Source organism: Grus americana, chromosome 4 (assembly GCF_028858705.1).
Source record: "Grus americana isolate bGruAme1 chromosome 4, bGruAme1.mat, whole genome shotgun sequence".
NCBI classification, from domain to species: Eukaryota; Metazoa; Chordata; class Aves; order Gruiformes; family Gruidae; genus Grus; species Grus americana.
Genome location: NC_072855.1, coordinates 74217024 through 74239495, shown reverse-complemented (window position 1 = coordinate 74239495; position 22472 = coordinate 74217024). Strand labels below are relative to the sequence as shown.

Genomic DNA, 22472 nt, shown 5'->3' with positions numbered 1-22472 from the left:
GCCCGCAGCCAGCGCAGCCCGAGCCCTTCCGGAAAGTGCCGAAGTCGTAGCCGGCGCCTGGCGGATTCCCCGCCGGCCGCCACAGCGCGCCTGCGCAGAGGAGAGTAACTGCCGGTTGGTGGCCAGTGCTCCGCAGTGGGGGAGAGACGGGCGAGGGGCCGGGTCCCAGCAGCCGAGACGGTCGCTGCTGCCGCTGTTAGTCACAGGCCGGCGGGAAGCGGCAGGCGCAGCCATGTCCGTGGTTGGCATTGACCTCGGCTTCCTCAACTGCTACATCGGCGTGGCACGGAGCGGTGGTATCGAGACCATCGCCAATGAGTACAGCGACCGCTGCACCCCGTGAGTACCGGCGCTCCTGGGCCACCCGCCGCCGGGCCGCCCGGCCTGCCCTCTTTCCTCTTCCCCCCCCCGCCCCGGTGGCACTTTTCTCCCCTCATCGCTGCACTGGCGAGCCTAGCCGCCCTCTTTTCTTTCCTGTCTTCCCCACCCGGCGCACTAGCTTCCCTGAAGTGGCCGGGCGCTGTGGGGCGGGTGGAGTCGCCTGTGTCCCCGTAGGGCCTTGTCCTCGCCGCGGCCCGTGGGCGCTCCCCGCGCGGCTCTAACGCCCCGGCCTGGCGCCGGTTGCGGGAGAGGAGCGAGGCTCTGCCGGCCGGTGCCGAGACCCCGTCCGCGGCCGAGGCGTTGAGGAGCCGCGTGCGGCCGCTGTTGCCGGGCGAGTGCCCCTGTCTCGGTAACACCCGGAATGTTTTAAGTAGGCGCGGAAATGCCTCTGTTGGGGCAGAGTATCCGAGGAACGCTTGTCCCGTCCCCCGTGTCCCCCCCCAGCTCCTGACTCTTTCTGTGTCCTTGAAATACCGCGCCGTGCTGGATGTGCCACACGGCTCTTGAGGCACAATGGATTTTTTTTTTTCCCTGTCCTTGTAACACTTTCGTTTGATGTAGCAAAGATCTTGGTTAAGTGCATGTGTTTCCCCAACTCTAGAACGGTTGTCAGGGCTTGAAGCGTTTTCATTAACAATTTTACGATGGAGTGAGACTGGGGAGGAGGAGGACGTTGATTCACCAGGGAAACAGGGAAGTGGCGCGATGAGTTCCCTTTTCTTAAACCTGTTCTTACTTGCACCGCGCTGCATCTGCTGGCCCTGGAATACCGAGGTCTTGCAAGAAAGGGGGGGCAGTGGGCAACGTCCATGATGATGGGATACGCAGGAGTAGGTGGAGATTTTTCTCTTCTGTTTCTATGGGATACGTCTCGGATTTTTAGAGCTCCATCTGTGCGTAATTTTCAAGGAGGATTCAGGAATTCGTATAATACTTATAAAAATCGGGGTTTGGATGGTGCTTCCTTTTATAAAAGGAATTTGTAGCCAGCAGCAGAAAGCTGTTTCTGCCGTGTGAGGCCATAGTAACTTTAGCAGTGCTGTGTTTTTGATCTCAGAGAAACGTAGGTTTTGTTTTGCGTTCTTAAAGTACAGAGAAGTTGAGTGCTAAAATGCATGCTGTCTGTATTAATGGGAATACTCTTCAAAATTCTTCTTATTACTTAGAAAAATATACTTCTTACATTAACTCTCCAGAAGACGTTATCCTCGCACACATTTAAAGAGAACTGAAATTCTGGGACCTTTCAAATTCTGTGCAAGGAACCACCTGAAATTGTTGCCCAAAGAATCCTCAGGCAGCTGCAGTTTCCTTCCCCCTTAGGATGAAGATTACTTCCAATTCTTAGATGTTCTTGAAGTGCATTCTTTGTAGGTAGGCTTCACATAGATTTCCCTGCATTCAGTAGTTTTCACATTAATGTCTGAGTAACTGTACTTTCAAGATACTTGTGAAATGATTATGAAAGGGGTCTAAAGCACAGTTAGTAAGATAACTACCGCTTTTAAGTATCTCTGCACTCCAGATGCTATCTCACTTAAGGTGATATTTTTTCTGGCTTTTTTCTTCTCTTTCTCCAAAATGTAATATAGGAGAACAGAGGAAATTCCTTTCTAATGCTATTGTCTTGAGGTAAACCAAAAAAGTAAATAGAAATACAACAAGATTGTTACTGTTACAGAAGTTAATCATAGTAACTAAACCTTACTTCAAACAGGATTTGAGTGATGTAGGCAGATCTAACTCTTAAATCATCAGAACTTTTCTGCTTATTACACATAGCAACACAATAAAGGAACTCTTTATATGTTCTTATAGAGGTGCTTACATCATTTCGATACTTGAAGTTAGCTAATAGTTAACATTGATTGGATATGTCCCAAATACTTGGGGCTTAATCCGAGAAATACAAAGAGTTAATGTTTGTTGTGTCTGTGTAGCAAGGTATAAAAATATCTGAACTAGCTCTGGACAAGCTGGTATACTTTCATGCGCAGTGTGGTGTTATTAAGCCATGTAAAGATACTGGGTTAGGTACTAAAGATAGGACAGTCGTGGCTGTGCTCTGCAGGGCTAATTGCTCTTTCTGGGCAAGGCTAATTAGTGCAGCCAGCTCCCAGTTTTGGAGCTGGTTCAGCTATCTGCAATACTGGTGTGAACAGTACAGCATTAGTGTAAGCATGCTTCAGTGCCTCAGACAAAACCAGTGTAGACTTACGGGATATATGTATTATCACAATTTAATACAGCACTCAAGTCCTAGATCCAGTGTCCCAGTTGTTAAAACATTCAGGTGATCCTTTGTTAATATTGTTTGCCTGCAGCCTACATGATGTAATCTAAGGCATAGGATTGTTAGCGTTTGTAAAACGTGTATCATCTTTGAAGCTTTGGCACAAGTATTTTAGAAAGAAAGGAAAAAGATTCTGTCATTAGGCCATCTGTTTCAGTAGAACTTGTACTTTTCAAGGCTTTTGGCCTTAGCATCTCTTTTTGAGACTTTGCTTTTTCTGAACTGGGAGCTCCAGCAAGTCTGTTGTGCATGTTTCCAGCACGCCAGGCGTGTTAAACTCATGGTAAATGACCCTTTCAAGTGCTGTGCCTCGCCGCTGTGGCTTTGTGGAAAAACAGGTGATTGTTGATAGCTCCTAATTTCTTAGTAACTTTTTTCAGACCGTGTGTAATTAGCGTATTCACAAACTGTAATTAAAATGATGAGGTAGCATCTTTTTCAAAACAGTGCATGGAGAGGATTGAAATGTCTTTCTGGTGAAGAGAGTTGCTACCTGTAGAAAAGGCTGCGTACTGTTCCAAAGCAGGCTGAGGGTAGTGGTGGGGGAGACAGTTCACTTCCATCCTGACAGTGGATATGCTTCCTAAAGAGCTGTTTTGGATAAAACTGAAGTGTTTGGAGCCAAAGAGAGGGTGTTTTATTTTTTGACATCTCTGCTTCCCAGCCAAGGGAGGGAGAAGCCAGCCATCCCCTTGTGCTGGAAGTGAGTAATTGAAGTAAACCATGGCAGGAACGCTGGTGGGCTAAATAGCTTCCGACTTGACGCTTCATGCTCTGCATAGGGGTATTAGCAAGTAATGCTGTCTGTCAACAGAGTCAAATCCTTACACTGAAAAGATGTGATGTAATAGCATTAGCATGTTATTGTCTATAAAACAAATGTAAACCATTTGTACCCTTTATAAATTGCTCTTTTATCTGACTTTCCTTAATTACTACAAAGTATAATTTGGAACTGTAGTGTTAAGTGATGTTAAAAACTGTAAAAGCCATTTGCGAAAGGTGAACTACATACTTGCAAATATAGGGCAATGCATTGTCTGTTTGCAGCAGTTAAATCTGGAGAAGGTTTTGCATGTTCAGTGTGGTGATACGGCAGAAGTTGCTAGATTATACTGTCAAATTACATACAGTGTCCTCATTGTAGTGATGATGGAGAGGAGGCAGGAAGCAATCTACTCTAGTGACCTTTATGCATTCATTAAACAATTAAATTTGAACTGTATGAAATCTGGGTTGTATCTGTTACTTACTACTGAATGGGTTTAGCCTGATGAGTTCTCTTTTGGGGAAGGAGTTCTATTTCAAATTCATAAGCAGAGATGTGGCAATAGTAACTTCCAGAACAAAAAAACAAGTTTCCAGAGGCGGTAGTGAGGTGGCCAGACGGTGGCTGGGGACCTGGGGCAGCCTTGGTTTTGTACTGGAGGCTGCTCAGTGGTAACCTGAGAAGCTGCAAGGGGCAGCTTCCCCAGCCTTTTTTGCCTGTTGGCAGTGTGGTCCTGGTAGTTCTCAGTCACAGGAGTTGCTCAGTAGTCTGTAGAACTGGGCCATTTATCTGCCTTGGGCTTGGGTGGTGTTTTTTATTGTCTCATGATTATTGTTGCTAATAGCACTTACAGTGTGAATGTGGTACTGTCAGACTTCAGGGTTCTTGAGTCAAGAAGACTTGACTGGTGAAGTTCAGGTTTTTAAAATAAATGTCACAGGCTTCTTTGGTTATAAGCTGTGACCCAAAAGTAAGCATTAATTCTTTACCTTTGTGATAAGATCTGTAGAACACATAAGCTTTTAAAGAATTCCTTAGATGCAATTATAATGAAAGCAATTGTGGTTGCTTGTAGTTTCTAAACTAATTTGCGAAGAACAAAATAATTATAATTCTACTGCAAGTTCTGGTGCTTCATGCAATAATGCTGTTAAATACCACATCCATGTTCTGCTACTTTAATTTTTTGTCAGTGTTTTAAAAAGTGCTATGGAAATACTTTATGATGTTTTCTTTTAAAAGTTAATTTTTTTTTTCCCTCTGTTTTTGCTTAGAGCATGTATATCTTTAGGATCCAAGACCCGGGCCATTGGGAATGCAGCAAAGAGCCAGGTAAATGGATGAAGACTTCTCCTATTAGTTACCTGACCCGTGTCCTGTTGAACTGTGGGAAGTAATGAATAAATTTTATATTCTTCTATTTTAAAGTAAATTTTCTACAGTAAGTGTACGTTTCACAGTAACAGTATACTGCTTCAACAGTATAATCCCTGTATTAAAATTGAAACAGTATTTCTGCATTGTTTTGTCATTCAGAGTAAAAAATGGGAAGAAGCAGAAAACCTTGTTTCTTTCCCAGTAAAAGATTTCTTTTCTTGCTTACTCATGACAGCAAGAATAAAGTTCATAATCTCCATTGGGAGTGGGGAGGAATACTGTGCTTATGTTTTAGAAAAATTGAAACTGAAGTTGAAGGAAAGAAGTTTGGTATAAATACTGGTTATTGCTTAGAATGTGAAACGAATGCATCTTAGTAATTTACTGTCTTGATTTGGAACTTTGAACAGAAGTTAAATTTCTCTAATCCTCTGTAAATTCACTTGTAGCCTAGGAAACCCTTCCTTTGGAAGGAAAATATGTCAAAATTCCTAATAGCCAGTGTGAATCTACAAATTCAAAATAAGCAGGGTCTTTCCCTCTTTCTCTGCATCTGTGTATCGTGTTAGCACAGAGAGGACTTCCTTCCCCTTAGCGTAGAGTGTGGGTATTTGGAAATCTGCCTGGCGGATATGAAGGTAATAGAGCCCGCCGATAGTACCATGAGCAGTCAGTATATGCAGAGGCTGTATCGTTTTCATTCTGAGAAACTTTCCATTTCTTATCTGAGCTCAACCCCTGAACTTTGCTGGTGAGAAGGTGTCCTGTTAGTACTCTTCCCAGCTATAAAGTTTGCTATTTAGGCTAATAAACTAGACTAGTTTATCTTGGAGAAGATTACCCTGGAGTAATTTCTTTTGATAGCTTAAATATTGTGTTTGTTGGGATTTGTTTGTTCTGGTCCTTTCTTTACTTAAAAATCTGTCCTTAAAGTTGAAATGCTGATGGGACAATAGGGGTGGGGAGGCTTTATGTCTAAATGGGATCTGAATTAGAGGCGAAATTTAAAGGAAGTGAAATGTGTTAATTTGTGGAAACTTCATTTAAGGTTAATGTAGGTAATAACTTCATTTGTTCCTGCAGACAGCCATGGCAACAATATGTAATACGATCTCAGGTATTGCATACTGTATCAGAAAGCTCCTCTAAAAGTACAGTGAAAATTGATGGCAGCAAGCTAATGGATATTAAAGAGGGAAGTAAATTTGTTGGGATTTTTTGGGGTTTTTTTAATGGAGACCTTAGATTAAAAATTAGATGCTTCTTTTTTTTCCCCCAGCCTTTGGTTTCCAGTAAATGTGTGTGGCTTGACATGGGTCTGCAGCATGTGCAGTAAGCCTAACATAACAAGAGATCCTTTCTGGGTGGTCTTCTATAGTCTGCGTGTCATGGGTAATTAAAGATAAAATATATTTTCCACAGATTGTCACAAATGTAAAAAATACACTACATGGCTTCAAAAAACTGCATGGAAGAGCATTTGAAGATCCTTACATACAAGCTGAAAGGGCCAAACTTCCCTATGAACTTCAGAAGATGCTGAATGGCTCTGTAGGAGTAAAGGTGAGTTACGGCTTTGTACAGAATATCTTCAGTGGTAGGGATGAGCGCTTTGGACCTTCGTCACTTCACTTCCTACTTGAACTGACGTATGTTTTCCTTAAGAAAGCTCTAAATACTTTCTCAGTAATTTTGAAAAGAAATGTCAGGTGATAACCAGTACAATAACACCTTTTATTTTTCACAGAGCCTGCCTTCGTATAGTTTTGCTATGTTTCTCGTTTCTCCTTGTAATTCATTCACTACTTTGAATGTCCAGGAAAATCTAGAGTACTTGCTCTGTATTACATATTCATGTCTTCTAGTAATAAAGTAGTGTAAAAAAGGTATTGCTCTGTCTCCCATACAGGTATGCTGTAAAATGTTAATAGCTCTCACCCCAAAAAAAGTTGTTTTTCATTCGCCTTCAGTGAAATTGCCTGTGTAATAAATCTGCTGTTACCAGGAGATGAAGAACATTTTATTCCCTGCAGTAACGTTTGCTCAAGTACTGTACTTTCTCCAAGACGTCTGTTGAGGTTTCTCATCCGTTGTATTAGCTTTCTACAGTCACATTAGTAGCTTGTCACCTTACCTTACTAGATTTACCTTCAAATACATAGAATTATAGTGTGTGGTTATTAGTCTCATCGGAGTTTAGATCTTAGGTACCTGAAGAGACCAGGTTTCAGGAAAACAAGATAATGCTCTGAAGATGTAATCCGAACAAGTTATTTCCTTCCAAACTAAAAGGCTGGAAAGTGCAGTTCTCAAAGATCGGGCTTTCTGGCTTCAGTCTCTGAACGTATCTATGTCTAGCGTTTTAATTTGGATCAGGAGTGCACTTCTGAAGCAAATCTTACAATCATCCTCACTTGGTCCACTTTTTGATTTGCTTTTCTGGCAGAGTTTCCCACAAAATAATTTTCAACTAAATGGAAGTTATGATTTATGATTTGTTGAAGGGAGCACAAATCCATAGCATCAATTGATACAGAGAGTTATTCGTGTCCAGAGTCTGGTGTTAAACTTGGGTCTCAATGCTCAAAATTACAAAAAATGTCGAAGTTGCACATCTTACCAAAAAGTTGAGATGATTCATTACAGAATTGCAATTCTCTGTTTTAGGTGAGATACCTAGATGAAGAGAGACTGTTTGCAATTGAACAGATCACAGGAATGTTATTGGCCAAACTTAAAGAGACTTCAGAAAGTGCTTTGAAGAAACCAGTAGCAGACTGCGTGATTTCAGTAAGTTGTAATATATCTCTTGCAATTCTCTATCTATAGATAACTTTAAGCTAGTACCATTCGTGCCATGGTGCAATGGTGAGAGATACAAGTAATGGATAGAAATCGCACGTACACACCCCCAAAATGGGCCTTTATTACAAGGTTTTCCAAATGAGAATACTTTTGTAACCATGTGTGGGAAGATGGAAAAGTTGTTAAATTAAGAGTGTGTTTTCAGAAAGAACATACTACTTAAGCTGATCCAGACTGGTTAACTCCAAGTGCTACATATAGTAATCCTGATTACTGTAGTTCCTGTTATAAATGGGAACTGTCCAATGTGTAAGCATATCTGCTACAGTTCTAAAGAACCTTCCCAAATTCATGTTCAATTTCTTTGCTCTTACATAGTTGACCACTGTTGGGTTGTAGTATAGTTGAGAGTTGCCTGAACTTTACAGCTCTGAGGGTCATTCAGGTAAACTTGAGAAGCCCAAACTACCTGCATTTGTTGGAAAAGGTATTTTTATTTGGCTGCTTTACTTGTGTTGGGTTTTTTAGCTAGTGTCCTCACCCACGGTGGGAGGAAGGGCTCAGAGACATGAGGTTTTGTCCTAAATGCCTGCTCTTCACATTCTTTGTTTACTGCTTCACTTCTGGTCTTGCTCTGCTGAGAAGTCTGGGCATGAAGTATTGGGGTTATCCCCCCTCTGTCAGACAGACAGTGGAACTGGAAAGCTGTATACTTCAGCTGTTAGAAATCTGCTTTGATCTTTTTCCTTGCTTCCTTATGGTATACAAAGACACTTGCAGAGACTACCTCCCACGCAAACGAGAATCCCTAGTAATACACCACAATGGCAGTTAAGGAAATACCATGTGAATGTAGTTCTAAGTCTTAAGCTTGACTGAAGTTGAAGATATGCCAAGGGATTGCAGCCAGTTTCTAAATGGGCTCCGATTGTACTTCAGCTGGCTTTGGTGGAACGGAGTATTGTAGCGTGCTGTAAGCTGGCACTGTGGCCGAGGTGATAACTGAAAAATGGATACAGATTCAGTTGTAACACAAAGTTTAGTTCAGTGCTAAGTTTAGTTCCAGCGCCGCCAGTGCTTCTACAGTAACTTACTTTGGGGCTATCTATGAATGTTTAATGTGTTTATTTTGTGCTATGCAAATGATCTCAGAAACTGGTAGTGATTGTAAGATTTAAGACTCATCAGAATAATGTGAGAAAACATTTTCAGGTTTTTTGGTGCTTAAATTTACTTAGTTTAAAACAACTCTGGATGACACTTCATCTTTGTCATATTACAAAATTTTAATTAAAATATGCACTAAAATGAATTGCCTAGCTGTTTTATTCAGACTGCCTTATTAAGGTGAGGTTAGCTTATAACAGTTTCTTGTGGTATTGAAATTTATAGGGTTGCTTGATGGGTAAGTCTGACTCATTTAAATTAAAAAATTCTTACTTAATAACATCCTATGTAATTATTTTTTGGAAACAGGTACCCAGTTTCTTCACTGATGCTGAGAGAAGATCTGTAATGGCAGCTGCACAGATCGCAGGATTAAATTGTCTGAAGCTAATGAATGAAACTACAGCAGGTAAAGGGCAGCAGCACGTTGTTGTTGTTTTAACCCATTCAGGCTATTGAATCTGTGAGGGTGACGACAGCCTGCTGTTACACAATGAAGAGCTTGGGGAAAAGCTCTCCAGGCTAGTACTGCCCAATCCAGCTTGGGAACTGGAAACATAGCAGCTCTTTCGGTGGAGTGGTGGTAGCACTTAGAAGATGTGATGAGAGTTTGGGTTTGCTAACTTGAATACAGTGTCACTTGAAAATAGCTACTCTCCTTCTGAAATAAAGGTGATATCTGTGCTTACCTCTCTGCTGCAGCATGCAGCTGTGTCAGAAAGGCCTGAGCTAGCTTCAGAGTCTCCTCATGATCCAGCTGGGGTGTGCAGTTGACCTAAATTCTCAGTTGTTGTATTAAATAATAGTATAGTATTGTCGGATGTGACCTGCCTCTGTCTGTAAGATTACAGTAAATAGATTATTTAACATAGGTGTGTGGTGGGGACTTCTCACTTTCTTTCCAGCTTACTGGAAGATGGGTGTGCTGGAGTAAAAAATCTCATTAAAGTGTTAGGGGAATACTTTTTTTATCATAAACTAATATTTATTTGAGGTTAAATACATTGAAGGAAAATTTTAAGATGTGTAATCCAAAGATGTTTCATTTTTAACTACCTATATGCTTTAAAAGCTGCTTCTACACAGACTGCATTTTTACAGAGATTTTTCTGAAAGCAGGCTTGCTGATCATATTTAGAACAACTTGAACTGTATGACTTGAAAATATCCAAATCAAGTCAAGCATGTGTCTGTGGGGTAATGACAGTTGAAATTTGTGGCAATCCTGTCAGTTGTAGTATTGGCACAACAGTTCTGTGAATAAAAAGTGATTTGTTTACTGCCCTCCTCTGGTTTTGGTGAATTCTAGGGTAGAGTACAGAAATATGTTACACTTCGTGGGAACTAAAGTTCGAGTTGTTTAAACCAGTAATTTTTTTTCTTGATTTAAATTCTCTTTGCTTTTACAAAGTCTGAACCAACTTTCCAAATGAGTGCTGACATTGAAATCTTAGATTCTTATAAACTAGGCTGCTAAAACATATTTTTATCTCTTGAGCATGCTTGAATTTTGCAAAGCTGAGCTAAAAAATTCTGAAAGTAAAGCATTTCAAAGGAGAGGTGTAGGCATGAGACTTAATCTGTGCCATTTCACAAATGACAATGTTAATTTGGCTACAGGCAGAACTGAAATACAAGGTGATGCTTTAGTAGTGTTAAACCTTGACTTGACATCTGTTTCCTTGAAGTGAAAAATGTGTTTTCAACATGTTAACTTTTTAAGCTGCTTTATATATGAACAGTAATTCTTAAACAGAAGCAAAAATAACCCATCTGATAAATCCTATATCTAAAAATTTCAATTTATGATGGCACATACACTACTGACTTTAAGTTAGTGCCTTGAAGGTGCACAGCATGCAGTTCTTCTTCAAAAGAGATGTTAGGTTATACAGAATACTTAAATGTCAATTATATGAATGAACATGAGGTAAATTACTAGTAAAACTAGTAAATGAAAATAAGGAATGTAGTAACTCAGTGGTCTAAAACTTGTGACCATTTTGACCCTTATGTTCTATTTGAGCAGAGAAATGGAGGTGTTTAGAAAGAGTAAACCTAAGTAGTGTCTGTCTTCTGGTAGTGCTTTTCATGCATGCTTTACAGTTAGAAGTACACCGTTTTCCCTTAACTTCTGTGGGTTGGTGTTTTTCAGTTGCGCTCGCCTATGGAATATACAAGCAAGATCTGCCGGCCTTGGAAGAGAAGCCAAGAAATGTGGTCTTTGTGGATATGGGACATTCTGCATATCAGGTTTCAATCTGTGCTTTTAACAAGGGAAAACTGAAGGTAATCTTTTAAGTCATACAATAAAAGCCAATATTCCTGAAGTATTTAATTGAACAAAACTCACAAAACTGTTCTGTGGAAAGATTATTTTTAAAAAAAAAACAAACCCCAAATAAATGTCTATAGCAAGTATTTTTTTAAATGCTGAATACAAAAACTTTGTTACTTTTTTGGCTATTTGAGCAAATCAATTTTTGTAAAATGCAGAAATGAAGTATCCCAAAGTGTGTTCTGAAGAGTGCTTGACAATTAAGTATACTGCATGGGTTTTGTGCCATGTTGTATCGCTGAAATATCTGCATATTCTAGTAGTCTCATAAGCATTGTAGTTGGGCAACTGATTTATCTACGGGAAGTGGATGAACTCCCTGAATTACTCTATGATGATTTTTATTTTTTTCTGCCATCCATGAAGGTTCAAAATCTAAATTCAATAGGATGTGAAATGAAACTGAACAGTCTTTACTTCCTGGCTTGGAGATTTTTGCCTGTGAGCTACTGATGGCTGAATGTTTTTGTAAACTTGTCTTTGGTAGCAAAATGTAGTCATCTGAAGTTATAGGGAAGATAATAGTGAGTTTTTCTGTTTTGAGTAAATGACACAGAACCAGTAATAGCATGACAAAATAGCTCTCCTAGTTTGCCTTTTCTTTAGTGAGCTAGTAAACTGCGTAGGTGCAGCAGCGTGGTAGAAAATAGCATGGTAGATGTGATAGTATTTTATTTGGCTAGGGCAGAAACTAAATAATTGAGGAGTGATCCTTTTAAGTTGTTCTATCTGGCAACTGCATAGAAGATGGTGAGAAAACCACAAAGAATTTTCCCCATATCAAACCTGTTTTTAAAGGTGCTAACTTATAAAACTAGTGTCTGTATGAAAGTTATCCCTATATCTAAACAACATGGTGTAATAACTTTTAATCTTTGTTCTTTCACTTCTGCACAGGTCTTGGCTACTACCTTTGACCCTTTCGTAGGTGGTAGGAATTTTGATGAGGCTTTGGTAGACTACTTCTCTGAAGAATTTAGGACAAAATACAAACTGAATGTAAAAGACAATCCCCGAGCGCTGCTACGATTGTATCAGGAATGTGAAAAACTAAAGAAGCTTATGAGTGCAAATGCTTCTGACCTTCCGCTCAATATTGAGTGCTTCATGAATGACCTGGATGTCTCCAGTAAGATGAACAGGTACTGTGCATTATTTTCACTGGAGTACTTTGAAGTGTGGCCTTTAAGCTGTCTTGTAATGTGAACCGCTTTCCTTCTTCCTGTAGAGCTCAGTTTGAGCAACTGTGCGCTGCCCTTCTGTCCAGAGTGGAACCTCCTCTAAGAGCAGCCATGGATCAAGCTAGTAAGTAGGAGTTAACTTAGGTACTACTTTTAGTTCAAGAAAGTAACTAGTAATCCAGTTCTCCTAGACCTCTAATGATTATCTTTTTAATATATTTTTGTATTTATTAGAATTGCAAAGCTAAGTACTGAAAAGTTAAATGTAAGTTCCATTCATATGCTTGTCATGTATGCATGATCCCATTCCTGCCTCATTTAGTGCACATATCACTCTGCAACCTTGGTTTATTGACCCTCATTCACCCTATGCAATGGAAAAGGTTGGTGCTCTGAAAGATTGTTTTATTTAAAAACAGAAAACAACCAAACCAAAACAATGATGGGGAAAAACTATTACTCTTTACTGCAACTGTCTGGCCAGCCTGTTCCATGTGTGATACATACTTGTCCTCACTGACCTGAGAATTTGGCAGTATATTCTTGAAATAAATTATCTAAAGCATGTGCAAATAACAATTTTTTTAATTTTTTTTTTTGCTTAATGTAGTATGAAGGAGAGAATTAGACTTTCACAGGAAAGCTTTTATCCATAATTCCAACATCTTCAACTGAAAGAAAGGAAAGAATTCTGCTTATCTTGTGACTTGGCTAGATAACTAATATAGGAAGTAAGAACCTGAATAACTGCTGAGCGGAATTGTTCAAGGACTGACAGTTGTTTGAGATCACTTTATACGCATATCTAGAATTCAGAATTCAAAAGTTACCCTGCAAGCACAGCCTAATATTTATTACATATTTTTAGTTAAGGGTTTTGCTTTTCTTTATTGGCAACTCAAACCAAAGATAAAATGAGGTATACTTGGGGTTCATTTTGTTCTTGTTTGGGAGAGGTGAGGTATTATCCAGTAGTGCAGGGCTGCCAGAGAAAACCCAATTACCCACACATGAGTTTGTGCACATCAGAAAGGGGATGCACATGGACAGAGCATTTTAAAGAACAGCTGTCCTCAATGATGCTTGGCTTCTGCATTTTCTAGGATTATGCAACTGGAAAACTTTGTGGCTTGCAGGAGGGACAAAGAGTTTGAATAGGACACATCATGACAAATCTGGTTTTAAACATCGTGGCCGTTGACTATATTCAAAGCTTGTCACAGTGTCTAGATAACAAAAGAAGTCTTATCTTTTTTTGGTTGTCCGAAGACAGCTTTTTGATATCTTGATGCTAACTTAAGGCCATGCACTCTCTTTTCTAGAACTGCAGCGTGAAGATATCTACAGTATAGAAATAGTAGGTGGGGCTACTAGAATTCCAGCAGTGAAGGAACAGATTTCTAACTTTTTCTGTAAAGAGATAAGCACCACGCTAAATGCTGATGAAGCTGTCGCAAGAGGCTGTGCCTTGCAGGTATAGTTATTGAAATTAAACTTCAGTATTGCTTCTTTAACATCACATGCTAATGAAATACAACTAACCAAAAGTGAAAGGTACTGTAGCTGAAACAAGGTGTAGAGTCTGACTTATTCTTTCCCTGTCACAGTGACCACGTCAGAAATGATTGTATTACATGTGGTAATTTGCTGCTGTGTCATGTTAGAAGGATGGTCTTGTTAGAGACCTGTTAAATTTAATGATGTAAATTGCAGCGTTCCACTTCTGTGCAGTCATTCGGAAGCTTTGCTGGGTAACTTCACTGATAATCACTGGGGAAGTAGCATCTGTTACTATAATTTAGTGAAGTCTTTCAGTTCAATTAACTTTCTACTAAGCACAGAAAGTTTCTGTTAAATCCTGTGATAAGCAGGACCTCTGTGTGACCTATATGAATTGTAGCCTATTTGCACTTAGGTATTAATTACTGTACTTGCTATTTATTTGACTACATGGATATAATAAATTTTTGGTCTTTGTTTTCTAGTGTGCAATTCTTTCCCCAGCTTTTAAAGTGCGTGAATTCTCCATCACAGATGTTGTTCCTTATTCTGTAACCTTAAGATGGAAATCGTCTTACGAAGAAGGAACAGGGTAAGTTGTATGGTGCCCACTAAAAAGCGTCTGTTTGTATATAAAGAAAAACATTGAGCTATGGGAAGGACCAGGCCTCAGACTTTGAAGCTGTCATCCACTTGGAACAGTTTTAATTTTCTTGTTTTGCATTATACCTCTTGGTTTTTCATTGCTGCTTAATAATGAAGTACATTAAATTAAAAAATGTTGGTGTGAAGTTGCCTAATTTTTGCAAAGTGACATAGAATAGTCCCAGCTTTGAGACTTACAGGGCTTCAACCTGCAACTCTTGTCATAAATGGATTTCAACTCAATTATTCAGCTGCTTGGTTAGCACAGCTGATGATGATTAACATACCTTGATTTTGATTATCCATTGTGTTATGCTCAGTGGTTTAACCTTACTTAATATTCTGCTGCTTTAGGGAGTGTGAAGTCTTCAGTAAGAACCATGCTGCTCCATTCTCAAAAGTAATTACTTTTCACAAGAAAGAGCCTTTTGACCTGGAAGCTTACTACACCCATCCGCATGAAGTGCCTTATCCTGATTCCAGAATAGGTAAGGACATCAATAAAAACCCCGTACCCAGCTCCTGTTGATAACGGGAAAAGTAGTTCTCCTTTTTTCAAAGACACATTGCTTCTGTATTTCCTAGGTTACAGAAAAGCCTAGGTCCTTTAGAAAGGCTCAGCACAGTTGTCTTTTTTGTAGATTCAGTGATTAAACAATATCAACATCTTCTTTTGGCAGTTCCTAAAAAAAATTTCTTTCTTCGTTCTATTTGTCTTTGCTGTTTCTGAATGCTTTAAAACAGTAGGTACAAAGAGTTTAGTGCTCTATTGTCTGCTGCTTTCAACCTCTAAAATGGATAAGGATCTTATGTGCCCACCAGCCTGGATTTTTCAAAGAAATTAGATCAAAGGAGCTGTTAGCACTAGACATGTATCTGTCCAGACAGGTATCTGTCACATCTCTTTCTGTTCATCTGAGAACATACAAGGTATGCATTTCCAGGACTTAAGCATCTGTAGTAGAGTCTGAAGTATTAGGTGGTATGAATAAGTTTCCTGGTAGCTAATACTACCTTACTTGCAGTTAGTAGACTCTTCAGGGTCTTTAATTCACAATTTTATTTACTGATTTATGAATTGGATATAAACTTGGTGCTGTCTGTGCAAGAAGCCTGTCATCTTTAGGAAAGAATGTCCTCCCTTTACATTGGCACAGTCTGCATCATTCAAACTGAAATTTCCAGCAAGATGCAAAATAAGGGATCGACCTCACTGCTTCCAGAAGCCTTGATTAGCGCTGTTCATTCTCCAAAATGCGTAGTGTACTCAGGTTACCAAACTCAAATAGAATCTTTTATCTCTGTTAACATTTTATTTTTCATTGCAAAGTTTGAGTTACGTGGATGAAAGAAACCATTTGAGATGAATCAATTTCTCTAGTGTGATGGTTAGAGAAGGCAACAGAAGTAGAACACCTAATAAAGTGTTACCTTGACTTTTTAATGAAATCCAGAGAAAGCAAAAACATCTTATTAATTATCAGTTAACTGATAATAATCGGGGAACCAGGTTTTAGTTATCCAGCTGTGTCTTACATTGTAGAATTGACATCTAAGTAGAAAGTTTCTAAATAGTTTAAGTTACATTAAGTTGCTGTTTAAATTAACACCCTTCAAGGAAAGTATTTTATTTCTTTTTCTCCCTCGTCCGCTATTTTTTTGGAATAACAATTAAAACCATCTTTTTTTTCCAAGGGCGTTTCACTATTCAGAATGTTGGTCCTCAACATGATGGTGACAATTCCAAAGTGAAGGTTAAAGTGCGTGTCAATATTCATGGCCTTTTCAGCGTCGCTAATGCTTCTATAATAGAGAAGCAGAACACAGAGGGAGATCACAATGACACGCCTATGGACACTGAATCATCAAGTAAAAACCAAGGCAGAGATGATGAGCTGGTATGTAAACTTGTAAATGTCTACACTCCTTGAAATTTTGACAAGAGAACCAATAATTAGAGACTAAGTCATTGTGTATAGCTTTTGACAATTACTAACTTCTCCACCCTTAAATTATTTCTTCAGTTATGTAACATCTATCTCCATGTTTATCATGGTGACATGTAGCACTAAGCAAAAAAGAATGTAAACCCAGATTCTAAAGACAGGTTTAATTTTTTCATTGGTCTTTACTATCTCTCTACTAGTTTTAGTGTTATCTAGTGTTGCTATTAAATGGCAACGTATTTAGTGAGATCTGTTGACAAATGAATTGTAAAGGTTTGTTTTTCCTCAAGTACTACATTTTCAGTGAGTAAAAAATATATGGTATTTCTTTATATATGGCAAACTCGTTCTTCATAAACATTCCTTCACTAAGGGCACTTCTTTACGTGCTTCAGTGTTGGCAGTTCTCACAAACCGGCTTGTAAGCCCTCAGGGGAAAATTACTGGAAATAAATGTGCAACAGCTTGTCATTAATACTGAGAAATTAACAAAATGATGTGTTCTCATTCTAGTGCAAGAAGGATCAACTTTCTGGATAGCGCACTGCATACTGAAAGTAGACCACTGAGAGTAGTGAGGTGCACTTGATGCATTTGACACTGTAGAGTTGAGGACCAGGTGCCTGGGAGCGCTTTGCTGCTGGGAAGGGCATGCAGCCTTTCTTTTTTGCTTGTGCCCTTCTATAGCTTGGTATTTTGGTTATGTCGCGGCTCACAGGGGAGAGAGATGACAGTGTAGAGAAAAAGAGGATAAAGTGGTGGGCAAGTTGCAATCTCAGAAAGACAGTGAAGTGCTCAGCAGAGTGAGGGGTCTTGCAGGCTGTCGGGTGCACAGAGGGAGGGTTTCCTTAGGGAGGAAGGTTGGACAGAAAGCAAACACTCAGCAGCTTTCTTTAGAGGAAGGGGTGAATGCATTTGCTGTCATTACCTTTTAAAATTTGTCCTTAGCAGCTTTTTCCACTTTAGTTGAATATACCACAGGAATTAGAGCAAGTGGTTGCATAATTAGTATTACATAATTGATGTAAAATGGTTGAAAGTGACATAGCTGGCATGGAGTGTAACAGGTGTACTTAACTGCATGTGGAGGTTACTAAGATGAGTATGTTCTGTTCGGTACAAGAGTAACCACTTCCATCCTCAGGCTTTCAATTTGTAGTACTTCTGTTCATCTAACACACCTTCTGTTTTACACTGGTGCTTGTCAGCCGTTACCTTTCATTACTGAGGATGATACCCTCGACTCTGAGGAGGAGGTTTGTGGTGTATATATGTATTGTTCTCCCCCTCTAGCTTTTCTATGTAGGCAAAACAGTTCCTTCCAGTTGTTGCCTTTTCTGTGTGAACAGTAAGAACAGTAAATGAGGAAATTTTTTTCCTACTCTGAAGTGACAAAACTTAAATTTCGTAAAAGTAGTCTTCTTGGTTTTAAGTTTTATCATTAAAAACTTGCTGAATCAATTAGCATAGCTGAACTGCAACATAAGCACCTGTGCTGGAGTTTGAAATCCTTAAATATCTTTTTCTTGTATTTCACAGAACTAACAGTAAATTATTTTACATACATATGTAGTTTGTGAATCCAGGAATCTTCATTCCCTGTAATGGAAATAATCTTAAACCTTTCAGACTTCTGCTACAGCTTGTTATTTATTGATGCTCTGGATGTCCAAGTATTGGAGTCATGCTGAAATCTTTAGACTTATCCATGACTATGTTATTAAAAGCTTTTTTGCAATGACGACAGGGAATTGTATTCCTTAAGTAATTAGTGATGTCTTTAAGATCCATAAATTTAGAATAAGGCATAGGTGAGCTACAGATAAATTTAAGTGAAACTTTCTTAATTTTGGGTGGCAGGGAGGGAAGTCAGCAGGTCATGTGCTCCAAGAGGCTACTACAGAAACTAATTTTTATGGTCCTATGAGACAGATGCAGGTAACAATTACCATGACGAAATTACTGCTGCTTTGGATCACCAACTTTAAAGTTTAGGTGAAAAACAGTATGAGGCTGAAGTTCTGGCTGTTCCATAGAGAACCTATTGTTATTGCCTGTGGTGGTGGCGTGTTTCTAGAATGTTCTTTGCATACATTTTGTATGTATTTATTTCTAAGTTAAATGGAGTATTCACAGGGCTTAGTGTAATTCTTTAACAGGGGACAGATGGCAACATCATAATTATTTCAAGGGGGACAGGCAGAATACAATTTCCATTTAATTTGAGAAAGATGAATACAAGTACTATATCAAAATACCTATTTAAACATGGCAAATCAAAAATTCTTAAGATTGATTCTTATGTCCTTATAGTATCTGTGATCTATTGTAATTGACAGCAGTCTTGCATTGTACAGCAAACCTTTGCGTTCAGTTATGTAACTCTCTTTCTAGGATAAAATGCAGGTTGATCAAGATGAAGGTGCTCAGAAAAGTCAAGCTGAACAACAGAACCAAGCAGATGAGGAATCTGAAAATGCAGGAACCGAAACAAAAGTTTGTATTCAGTATTGATAAGGAAATGTAATGTTGCTTCCCATAGGCTTTTTTGCCCAGTGCTCTCAAAGTCATTAATCTTACTAAGAGGAGTACAGCTATGTTGAAAGGATTAAGTTAGGAATCCTGCCTCAGCACTTGAATTTCAACATAGTATATGATTAAGACTTTGAAGTAAGTTTCCATTAACGTATTTTTATAGTCAAGATGGAATCTAGGGAAACTTAGGAAAAGTTATGAAGAATATGTGGTGCCTTTAGCTTTTGAATAGGTTTTCTCAACAGCTCTTCGCATTACGTTTAAAGAAATTAAATTTTACCGGTTTGGTTTAGAACTAAGGTCGTGGTGATTCTGAATAGCAGAGGAATAATTAAGTGCTTCATTTACGTGTTATTAATTTGTAGCTCTCATACTAGTTTCATTTGTCTCTCTTTTTGAGCATAAATGTAGTCATATTTCTATTCGTGAAAGTTTCTTCACAGTCTTTTCTTTAATAATCTTTTTATAGGCTGCTTGTGGAGACAAGCAAGATCATCCAGCACAGCCAAAGGCTAAAGCAAAAGTTAAGAGTATTGACCTACCTATACAGGCAAGCCTCTATAGACAACTGGGACAAGATCTTATAAATTGCTATATAGAAAATGAGGTAAGCTGCATAAACAGATGACCACTCAAGTTAATGTCACTGTAAACAATTATCCAGAAAGTATTTGCAACCATAAACTTATTACCTAATTTAGAATTCCTTGGGGGTTTGTCCTTAATTATAAGGGGGTTTGTTTTAGGTGGGGGTTTTTTTGAGAAATTAATCAGAATCACTGAACTACCCAGATGTTTGAGTTTTGATCCATTAGCCTGTCATTACCCAAAGTATCAATTCTGTTCTTAGGCAGGAAACGTGTAAGATGACCAGGAAAGGCTGCACAGCGTGTTGCAGGGCTGCTATTGGTTATTGACTGACCCGATACTGGTCAGGAGTAGCATTTGCATGGGGCTTTTGTGCTTTACAGAAGCTGTGTCCTTATTTAGATCACATTGTTGCCCTTGAAGTCCTCCATCAGCAGGGAAGTATTACAACATGCAGAAAACCTGCCTTTCAGAGGATCCTTTCTGAACTTTGTAGGTATAATGTTTGTGAAGATCCCATCAGCATAAGCTCTTCTCAGAAAGATGGTCAGTCTGAAGAATAAAATAGGAAATAATTTTTATAGGGCAGAATTATTCCTAGTGACTTCCAAACCAGAGTCAAGACTTGTCTTTACTTTGAGTCCTGTCTGCGGTGGTCAGATAATAATTGATATCTGATCCATTTATGTTGAAGCATTTGCCAGCTTCCAAATACGAACTCACTTTTGCCCTGTTCCAGTTCTGCCTGCAGTGAAGACGGCTTACACAGAGTGAAAACTTTAATCAGTAATTGTGAATTAGCAGGCTTCTGCAAAGTTCTGTGGTACAGTTTCAAGAGAGTAATCATTAAGCTTGATACTTGAAATGCTTTTAGTTTTAAATAAGCTTTTCTCCATCCTAGGGGAAGATGATGATGCAAGACAAGCTTGAGAAAGAAAGAAATGATGCTAAGAATGCTGTTGAAGAATACGTGTATGACTTCAGAGACAAACTGTGTGGAGTCTTTGAGAAATTCATCACTGAAGAAGTAAGACTCACCTGTGTTTCAAATGTCAGACAAAACTCTGGATTTTTGCGTTTTGAGTGTGGGTTATGTGGAGACTGCAGGGGTCTCTGGGACTTATTTCGGAATGTGGAATGGATTAACTTCACAGAAGTGAAGTTCAAACTATACTTACTGACTTAGAAACATGATTCTTTCCCCACTTAAAAGTCCAAGGAAAAGGTGATGAAGAAAGCTGTACACTGGGCTGTTGTAAAAGCAGTATTGAAAGAACACTTGTCTTCCAACCATTTCTCTTAACAGCCATCTAAATAAAAGTGGCTGGTACACAAGCAACCAGTTGTTGAGGCAACAAACGTCCAGCAGCAGTTTTAAGGTTTGCTCTCTGGATTGATTACCTGGTCATCAACCCAGCAACGCAGTACAGATGTTCTTCCAGTATAAACTCAAGGGTGTGAGGCTCTTTCCCATACCAATTTCGAAACCATCTCTTACATAAGTTAGAGGGATAGAGAATGTTTTTATTTCTAAATAATTAAAGATAAAATCTTTGTTTATAGCTGGTAGAGTCCAATTAAAACAATTTTAACTTCAGCTGTATTCTTCTGTCCTGCTATCAGAACCTGAGAAGCAGAACTTCCTATGTAGAGATAATATGTGAGAATGTTAAGAGATGCGTGTGCTTTCTTATAAAAGCAATCCTGAAGCTATGTAACTCCCATAAACTTCACCTGCAAAAATCAGATGAGTAGGGCTCTCCTGCCTGTCTTACCATTCTGTAAAATCTTGCCTTTGAAGTCTGTTAATTACCATTTTCCTTCACTATCACTTTGAATATTCAAAACTGATGAAAAAGTCGTTTTTGAGTAGGGAGGTTTCTTTGTGTGCTGTGGGGGGAGAAGTCTCATTTGTCGCGTTCCCTTCTGAACTAGAGTATCCCTAACTTGCTTTGTAGGATTCAAACAAGCTGACCTTGATGTTGGAGGACACAGAAAACTGGCTTTATGAAGATGGAGAGGACCAGCCAAAACAAGTATACATGGATAAGCTTCAGGAATTAAGAGTAAGGCTTTAAGTTACCTTCTAGAAAAAAAGTGTGTGTTTGGCAGTGGGGGAATTTATACAAATAAATACGACTAAGTAAGCAAAGCTCTCTTAATGAGGGATGTGTGTGTGCATACCCATGTGTGAGTTCAGTAAATCTGTTAACTCTTAAGTACGGATATTCAGGTTGTATCTGGGTGAGGTTTAGATGTGAAATGAACATAATATTGAGAACTAGAAATACAGTTTGTTTTAATGTCAGTTGTGCTCCTAATTTGAAAACAGTCAAAATGACGCAGGCTGTCACTAGTGACAATACAATTAATTGCTATGGAAATTTTCTGCCAGTCTTGTTACAATCTGAAAGCGGCTTCTGAGTAATTTGCTCTCCCAGGTATTCAGAATTACACTCCAGAAGAGATGCTCTGGTTTTCCTGTTTTCAGCGTCTTCTATAATTGTATCATAAAACTGAATTTTTGGTCTAATATCTAAAGATAAAGGCTGCAGAGTGCTTTATCAGTAGCTTCCATGGTATCTCTTCATTAGTAATGACAAAAAACCTTAAATAATTCAGATTTTAATAATCTTATGGCAAAATGTGAATTCTGATGAATGACTAATTTAAACTTACTACGGAGTAGCATGTCTTTAGCTCTTAGGCTCCAACTGTTTTCTCTCAAGTCAGATGTCCTTTGAGGGAAGGATAACTGGTGGAAACAGAAGGATAACTGATGGAAACAGCAGTGTAGATCCTGGCAACTGCCTTCTTGCCTGGATCCCAGTATTCAAGAGAAATACAGACAGTGGATAAAACTAGAAGTTTTCAGGTGAACGACTTAAAAATTAAACCATCCATGTAAATCCTGTCTGGTTTCTCTTCCAAATGCATTGTTCCAAAT

The 22472-nt window shown here is 38.9% G+C and overlaps 1 protein-coding gene across 4 annotated transcripts in view; it reads left to right on the top strand.

The window, feature by feature from the left end:
- HSPA4L (heat shock protein family A (Hsp70) member 4 like) overlaps positions 1-22472 on the top strand; it is a 29149-nt gene continuing 6677 nt past the window's right edge. Inside the window, exons 1-18 of one of the 4 annotated variants that reach the window (XM_054823214.1) lie at positions 1-339; positions 4718-4775; positions 6243-6383; positions 7488-7610; positions 9102-9201; positions 10948-11081; positions 12028-12272; positions 12359-12435; positions 13634-13785; positions 14297-14403; positions 14811-14944; positions 16152-16354; positions 17611-17658; positions 18797-18898; positions 19407-19544; positions 20427-20552; positions 21484-21591; positions 22259-22400. In XM_054823214.1, coding sequence (XP_054679189.1) covers positions 233-339; positions 4718-4775; positions 6243-6383; positions 7488-7610; positions 9102-9201; positions 10948-11081; positions 12028-12272; positions 12359-12435; positions 13634-13785; positions 14297-14403; positions 14811-14944; positions 16152-16354; positions 17611-17658; positions 18797-18898; positions 19407-19544; positions 20427-20552; positions 21484-21591; positions 22259-22384 — 2229 coding nt within the window. In that variant the 5' untranslated portion in view covers positions 1-232 and the 3' untranslated portion in view covers positions 22385-22400. Of the gene's footprint in view, positions 340-4717; positions 4776-6242; positions 6384-7487; positions 7611-9101; positions 9202-10947; positions 11082-12027; positions 12273-12358; positions 12436-13633; positions 13786-14296; positions 14404-14810; positions 14945-16151; positions 16355-17610; positions 17659-18796; positions 18899-19406; positions 19545-20426; positions 20553-21483; positions 21592-22254; positions 22401-22472 lie in introns of those variants that run through there. The other 3 variants (XM_054823215.1, XM_054823212.1, XM_054823213.1) reach the window with 3 other exon arrangements.